The 8,562-nt window shown below is 37.1% G+C and overlaps 1 protein-coding gene across 2 annotated transcripts in view; it reads right to left on the bottom strand.

Moving 5' to 3' along the window:
- The window catches only part of VWA8 (von Willebrand factor A domain containing 8), a 201,097-nt gene that overhangs the window by 29,505 nt on the left and 163,030 nt on the right, over window positions 1-8,562 (bottom strand). For both annotated transcript variants that reach the window (XM_009322841.1, XM_009322840.1), the window contains 2 exons: window positions 1,429-1,537; window positions 548-704 (listed from right to left, as the gene is read on the bottom strand). In XM_009322841.1, the coding sequence (XP_009321116.1) occupies window positions 548-704; window positions 1,429-1,537 (266 nt within the window). The remainder of the gene's footprint in view (window positions 1-547; window positions 705-1,428; window positions 1,538-8,562) is intronic.

Raw genomic sequence — 8,562 nt, 5'->3', positions numbered from 1 at the left:
AAGAGTGGTTAAACACTGGAAGAGGCTGCCCAGGGAAGTGGTTGAGTCACCATCCCTGGAGGTATTTAAAAGACGTGTAGATGAGGCGCTTAGGGACATGGTTTAGTGGGCATGGTGGTGTTGGGTCGACGGTTGGACTCAATGATCTTAGGGGGCTTTTCCAACCTTAATGATTCTATGATTCTACGACATTTGTTAGGTGATGAATTTCTAACAACATACAATCTGGATTCATCATAATTCAAACAAACTTTCATATGGTAGCTCCCTTTTTAAAAAAAGATAAATATTCACATCAGTCTCCTTATACACCCAGCTATGTTTTACTTCACCAAATCACACAGTCATTTTAAAAGTGTGGCTTAATTCAATAAAACATTCTATACATCTTGTTCAGAACAGTTAAACACATGCTGGTAAGCTCTGTTAAATGATAATGATCATGGTAAGATAGTTGATAAATGCAATTAAGAAAGAAAATTCTTTTTCGCCATCTTTTTCAAATTCTTCTGGAAAATGGAAGGGAAAATAAAGACTTTTACATTACCTCTGTTTAAAGGCCTTTTCACCCATTTCTCGAGCGGCTCTCTTAACCTCCTCAGGAACAGCATCCTTTTCAGCTTGAGATATTTGGTAAACCCTGTGGCCAGCATCCAGTCGATATGGCCCACCTTTGCCACCTAACCCAGCAGTGTCTCTCCCACCTAGCATGATTGAGATAAAAATGCATTTAATAATAAACAAGAATGCATTTTCTTTAGAGCTTCCATTGTCATACCTATAGATGTTCCAAGAAATTTGCCAACAATCCCCAGTAGAAATATTTATTGCCAAAGATTTTCAAAACCAAACAGCTACCACGGTTAAGAACTCCAATGGAATACTTGTGTTTCTAGTCCCTTGAGACTGGATTCATAATTTTTTCCCTTGTACAAAGGGGACTATAGATCATATAAGTCTTGTACATCTCCTGGTCCTTAAAGCCATTCATTCAGACTCTGTCTTCTCCCTAGAATTTGTTGGTTTACACACGTTATCTAGTGATCACTATCAGGCCCTTTTGGAATTTGGATGCACTTTGCCTATTCTGTGTGCCTCTTGCCTACGCTACCTAAATTGTTGCGGCTACAGAGACATCTAAGAGAATGGCAAATGACTCAGCCTAGTTTCTATGGCTGCAAGCTTCTGGTTCTCTATGTGGCCAATGAAAAGAAACAACAACAAAATGTAATTGAAATAGAGATCCGCTATACACAGTATAAGTTAGATACCGCAAATATTTCTTTTCACTGGCAATAAAGCAACCCTGTATCGGGTAAAATAGCTCTAAGCAGAGGGTGGCCTTGTATAAATCCATTTTTAACTGGCACAGCATCTCCCTTAGACGTCCTTCAATGATGCATTAAAAAAAAAAAAAGAATAAAAAACCTGTTCCACCAGCCCAAGTATTTCCACCAACATGTGGCATGTTGTCTGGATCCACTTTTCCATGTTTGGGGGAACTAACATCCAAACCACTGTCCCTCTGAATGGTTATCTGTAAAATAAAAAATAGAGCTGTAAATCTCTCTTATAGCAAGGAAAACCACTCTAACAACTTAACAATAACATACTAGGTCTGCTGAAGAGCTGTAGGACCAGAATTAATTCAATAAATGCAACATCCCACCTGCTGAAGACAACAGGATAAAGGAGAGTAAAACAGGGCTCCTGAGTGGCACATTAGACCCACACCAGATCTAAGACTACTGCCGCATGTGAACCACCCAGTGCTTTCAAATCTTATCCGTGCTAGAAAAGTGCTTACTGGTAATTGCCAACATAATTCAAAATCCCCCTGTAGACAGGATCATCTGCAGTTTGAATGCTTCTCATAGTATTGGCAACACCTGGCTATACATCCATTCACAGATTTCAAGCACACCCAACTACAGCTCCACATTCTTCATTGATGGGCAGATCGATCTTCCTTTTATGAACAGGGACTAAAGAAATGACATGCTCTTCTCCAAGCGTTGTCAGTAAATAGCTAGTTCAAATGACACGCTCACGTAATCCTTAACTTCCCTGCCATGACCGCAAGAGTCTACAGCAGTGAGTCTTCTACACTTGTCTACTGACTGCACTTTCCCCATCGATTCACTGCACAGCTGAACACCCAACCGCTGTCAGATGGTCAGGGCTGAGTCACTTCAGGCTAGGGTTGGATTTAAGTGGGTGACTGAAGGTAAAAATACTTCTTCCCATTACCAACTCTGAGTCATGCAGTGAAGCAATGATTCATGTGGAAACTGCCCTTCAGTTACTAATTTTCTTTAATTTAATGGCAGTTTATTTTTTAACGAAACTTAATCACAGAGATACAAAATTGATGTCTCTAACCTCTACAAATTAACTTTCTTCTCATCTAACAAAATACATTTAATTCTCTGATGAATTTATGTGCCCCAATAACTAAAATTTACTGCCTTCTCAGAAGTTCACTGGCATTATCAGGGTTTTCGCTGGGACTGTAGAGCAGTTTAATCCCTGAATTCACTGTCTTGCAGACTCAACCTTATGCTGACATGAATTCCATACATGTTTTCGAACTGAAAACATGTGCTCTAAGAACAGTGTCTTGGCAGCTATTCAAGATATCATTTTCTTTCTCTTTATAGAATTTATATTAATTCAAAGAGGTACAATACATCCTCTGTGAACCATGTCATTAGTGTAAAATCAAGATCTAATCTGATAAATTACATTAATTTAACATTTGTATAGGAAGAAAGACACTTAACCACAACAGCACGTTACCCTTAGGGTTATGTACATTTTTGGTTTAAAAGATTTCCTCCAAAACAAACAGTTCCTTTTTTGCGTAACTGGTAGATTTCAAAACTATCAGAAACACAGGTCAACAAAAATCGCTGAACTTAGTTTAAAATAAAATCATAAAACCAAAACTGTAGTGTCAGCCTCATGAATCAAAACAAAATATTATTCTGTAAAGAGAAACAATAAAATGATGGAAAATCCTTTACGTTTTCAGCCTTCTGGGTTCTTCATAGAAAAATACTCAAAATTCTGCAACAGGAAGCTGTGAGGCAAACATAACCATAACCAGTGATCCAAATACCATATTCTATTTTTGTCAAGTTTTTCCATTAAAAAATGTCTGTTTTTTTGAAATACAAGTATTGTTTAAATTTTGAGTGAAAAGTTCTGTAGACAAAAGAGCTTTGCTGCTCACATATATTTCTCACATATAATAAGTTGTTCCCAAATAACATTTCTAGTACATATGTACTAGATAAGTTTCTAATATAAACCTATTTTACAATAGTGTTGATCTGATTAAAGCAATTTGTAACTTTGAAACAGCACACGGCTAATAGAAAATCTTTTATTTTATAATGATTTGTGACTTCTGTTCTTAAAAGGACAGCAGAACAGCCAACATTTGATTTCTATTAAAACTTTGAAAAAAATTGTACAAGAGAGAGAAAGAGACAAGTGATACAATCTATCATAGCTTAAGAATGTGACCTCCTTACTAATTTTTTTATATATCATTAATAGGTTATTAGGTAAAATAATTGAAAACTTAAGGACGCTAGAATGGAACACCACCAGCAGATGTGTAAAAGTCATGCCAGTCAATTGCAGCAGTTTCATTAATTTGTTTTTTAAGTAACATCTATGCACACAAAAGGTAGTAGAATTTTGCTACATCTGAATACTTGAACAACCAATTTTTAATTAGCACTGGTTTGCTGGGGTAATTGTTTTTTAAATTTACCATACACTTAGAAACTGCATTAGATTAGCACGATGTAGGGCCCTTTGAAGAAAATCTTCTGGATGTACTTTCCTGGTTTTTCTTTGAGCTTAGATTATTTCATTAGTGACTTATGCTTTTCTCCTCCCCATCCCTGTCTCCATGGAAGTGTTTCAAGGTGATTTTACAACTAACAACTTTGCTCTGCTCTGAAGGCACCTCTATAAAGTAGAAGTTAGACTAGTAAATATCTAGATTAGAATTTAAAATATATTTTAGAAAGAAGTAAACGGTAAATCACTGAGTCTGGACGTGAAATCAGAGGAAGGATGAAGAAAAAAACTGAAGAGAAAAACTTTTGGACAAAGATACATTCTTCAGCATGACAGATATAAAGAGATGGAAGAGCCACAGATAAGTCACCCCTCTGAGGGTTGGAGGAATTCTTGACATTAGAAACTGTTGGAAAGGTAGATTTAAGGGGGAGGATCCAAAATTGGATGTATTATGAACCTGGCAAACTGAAAGACAGCCAGTGGGCAAAATCTAGTTTATCTGGAGTGAGAAGGAAGACAAGAAAAGCAAGTACTGAAAGTAGAGAAAAAGCTCAAACAAATCTAAGAAATCCATAGTAACTTTTCCAAGCTTGTCTGATTGGAATTTCTAAACCTACTGAAATGTCTCTTACTATTGTGAGGGATATTTTCCAAATATATAAATAATTTGCTTGCTCAAAAGTTGATCTGTCCCCTCCTGAATACTTTCCGTTTGAATCTACTGCAAGACTTCTATCAACTTTGTTTCTTTCAGCAAGAGTTTTGACTAAACATCTCTTTTTGAGAGATATCTGTGCTCTTTCTAGCTATGCATGCACTGAAAGGTGCTATTCATTACTGCATTATTGAGAAGATTTCATACTGCCTGGTGTGCACATCACAGCTTTGTAAAACAACAGATGAATTCAGCCTAGTAGCCTTGAGTTTCAGCTATGAGGTCAGAGTAGAATAGCTGGAAAAACTGCGAAATTTTCCTTCTAAGACTTCCTTTTGATTTCCAAAATAACCACAATTTCCAAAACACACGGCACACATGTCAGTTGTGCATTATCTAAACTTGTTTATACATATTGGTGAATCATGATTACAGCATGAAAGCACTTTCCCACTGCCTGTTTGGGCAGATTCTTCTTCAAAGTTCTCACCACACAAGAAGCACATCTGCCATCCTCTCCTGGGATACACGTGATTCTTACTTTATTCTCTATAAAGTCCAAATTTTCAGTAACCATCAATGATCTTAGTCCCTGGTTTAAAATCTTTTTGTTCTCTTCTTTTCTTTGACTGTGTTGTATTCTCAGGCACTTACACCAACGGGTAATGGGTGCATTCGAAAGGACTTTCTGGATGGAGACTCTGTAGGTCTTCCAAAGGCAGTGAAGCAAACAAACAAAAATTTTAGGCGAGAAGAACGTGGAAGACTGCAGGTCAGAAAGATGCTAAAGGAATGTGCTTTTCTGAAGAGGCAACGGTATGAAGGAAGCACTTGAGAAAAAAAGAAATGAAGAAACAGCAGCAAATACCAAGACTTGTTAATGCTTTGACTTAATTTTCTGGTCCTGCCTCTTACACATCCATTCACTCCCAACAGTAAGGGCAGCCAGACAGGAATAGAACTGAACTTTCATTTTATGTTCAGTGAGACATACATGGTATCTGAACAACTCGCTCTATATCAGTTCCTTGAGATACATGAATGGATGCCAAAATAGTTTTACATGGCTACACTTCATTTTTTCTGACAGCACTGGGATTCTAAGAGCCAACTGAATAAGGGAAACTGATACAAACACCTTCAGTCTGGAAACTAAGTGATCTTATCATCCTTCATATAGTAATGTAAAGAAGATAAAGAGGCTCAGAGAAGCCAGTTACATGATTTAATGCACTCAACGACACAATGAAACCAAGTGTTTCACATCTGTGTCATATTTATGCCAAACGGTTATTAAATGCATACCAATCTGTAACAGGGGACACTGAAGATGAGTCAAAGGCTGGTAGTTTTGTCTAGACTTCAGCTGGTCAGGCAAACTATGGTAAGGGTCCTTTATATTGTGTACTCGCCAAATCTTAACCATGTTTGGAAGTGGATCTAGAACCACATTCATGCCACTGGCATGCCACATGCCATGCACAGGCATACATCACATTTTGATACTTTTATCGTTCCTCAGTAAAAGACAGGAGCTGAATTTGTTGAGGATCTCCCAGCTGACCCAGATACAATGTCCACTGCCTCTACAAGACACTGTCACAATTATGGGAAGAAAGGAGCTTGCAATAACCCATTAACAAAAGTGTGTGAATTATGGAGAGGGCTGCTGTACTCTATTATTAAAATGATTTATGTCTTACACTTACATTAGCATTTAATTCTAATATATGAGCTATTTTCACAATTACAGGACTTCCTTTTTGAGCTCAGAATTCATTTTCTTCTAATATCTTGCAAACAAATCTCTCAGGCTCTATGAGTAAAACTGACCAAAAGCATTATCAAATTTAGCTTCAGCTGGTTTCATGCAAGTGAGCTTAACAATATTTTAGCTTCCAGAAATCTTAATTGTACATTGCAATGAAACCGAGAAGAAAAAAGTATCTTTAAAAAGAAGCTTCACCACCTCAAAGGCAGTCCCAAGCAGCACTTCCGTATCTTAACAAGTGCTGGTTGCCCCCAATTTGCTTGTAGCAAGCAAATAAATATAATAAAAGAAATTATAGCCAGTCTTCAGCATGTCACATTTATATGTCTAATGGCAATAAAATCATTAAATTGGCTGACTTTTTATGAGATGCTTTTAAGGAACTATTTGAAGTACATCTAGACTGAATATATATTAGTATCTCTATTATTAACATGTTTATAACAGTATCCAATTTAATGAGGAAAAGCCACTTAGCAAAGACAACTGCAATGACCACTTAATTATATCTATTATTCAATCATTCACATTTCAGAGTATTCACAACCTTCAACACTGTCACCTTTTCACCTTTTAATTTTAAGCCCATACATCAACTCCTTGCTGTTCAAGTCTGTTACAATAAACTGAAAACTAAAATTCCAGGAGTTATCTTTATTGTGGAGACAGGGAAAAAGAGAGGGAATCTCATCTCCTCCTGTATTTTCCCACTTGAAATTCTCTTTATTCCTGGGAGTTTCATGCAGGACATCTAACCAATGGCTCTCACTGTCTTACACGCTCACATCTCCATTACAGTCTTGTAAAAAGCTGACTCTCTAAAACAAGGGGCAGAACACGTACTTAGATTTAACCGCTGGCAGGAAAAGAACTCGTGGTTACAGGTTAGGAAATATCTTTTAGACTTTGTAAGCAGAAGTCAGACGAGGTTGAAAAATATTTCTAGCTTTGAATAGAAAAGTAATAAATGAGTGATGGCTTCCAGTAAAATGCAAAGGACTTTTTCCTTGATGCAGTCTGGGATGCATCTCTGATATAGACCCTTTTTTTGGTCATAGATACTCCTGTCATCCTACCGTGTACACAACAGGCTTCTGTTCAACACAGCAAGCTGGCTAGAGAGTAGATGGTCTTTTAATACAGCAGCTTACTTTTGTACTCTGATTGGGTTAACTTCATTAAAATTCCTGAAGGGCGCAGGATGCGTCAGTGCCTCCCATTCAGGAGTGCTTGCCAGAAAAGCTCCTTTGCTGTGCTCACAGCAACAAAAGCAAATTTCTGCCTGAGGACTGGCAAAGAAACTCATTTCCAATGGGGGCAAGCTGCCTCATGTACAGGGGAACAGACCTTTCACCTCTTAGTTTTAATACATCTGGCCCTGCCAGGACTAACTCATATCTAGTCCTCTTACAGAACACAATTCTTATTTTAATACTCCGGATAAACCTTAAAAAGGGGGAAAAAACCAGAAAAAATTCCAGGCTAACATCCTGCAGGTGTAAAGGGATGCAATTTGTACTTCAAATAATGGACTGTATTTCCATTCTCCAACCTCCCCCCCTCCAAATCACATTTTTCTTATCCTTTCGGGTATGTTTAAACAGAGCTGGCCATTCCTTATAGGATTTTACAACTTCATAACAGAAATAAATGGAATTCCTCCTTGTTGTATGCGGTGACAGACAAGCAACCAACCTTTCTGCTAAGCCCTTTTAAGCATTCAGCGGATCATTCCACATATAACATATTTACTAAAACTGAAACCAGTATGATTTTATGTGTCACAACTTAATAAACACATACAAATGGGCAAAACATCATTTTACAAAATACAAGCAAACAGGGTCACAGCTGCAGTATTTATAGCTGTAGAGAATATTTATGTAGGAAGATTTTTAAAAAGAAAAAGCTAAGGTGCCCAAACAATAACTATTTTCACAAGCACTTATGCTAGTATTAGCAATAATACTGCATTATTGGGTGTTTCTTACTGTTGATCAGAAGAAAATAGGACAAAGAATGTGTGCACTAAGATTTGAGGCAGAATACAATTAACATGATTTAGGTGCTTAGTCTAATATAAATAAGAAGGTGTGCAATAGATTAATTAGTTGCATGATTAGACAGTCCTGGAAAGTAGGCAGATGTAGGCAGGATCTAGGCTGGCATGATCCCATTCTTCATTTACTCTTTCTATCATAAAGGAAAGAACACTGCTAAGATGTAAATTAGAAGATATCTGCTCTTATCCTAACATACCTGGGACATGGAGGGAAAGAATTAATCTGCTACTTTGCCTTTTCATTAATATACAATA

Source organism: Pygoscelis adeliae, unplaced genomic scaffold, assembly GCF_000699105.1.
Source record: "Pygoscelis adeliae isolate BGI_AS28 unplaced genomic scaffold, ASM69910v1 Scaffold74, whole genome shotgun sequence".
NCBI lineage: Eukaryota > Metazoa > Chordata > Aves > Sphenisciformes > Spheniscidae > Pygoscelis > Pygoscelis adeliae.
The sequence above is the reverse complement of the archived record's forward strand: the minus strand, read 5'-3'. Positions and strand labels throughout refer to the sequence as shown.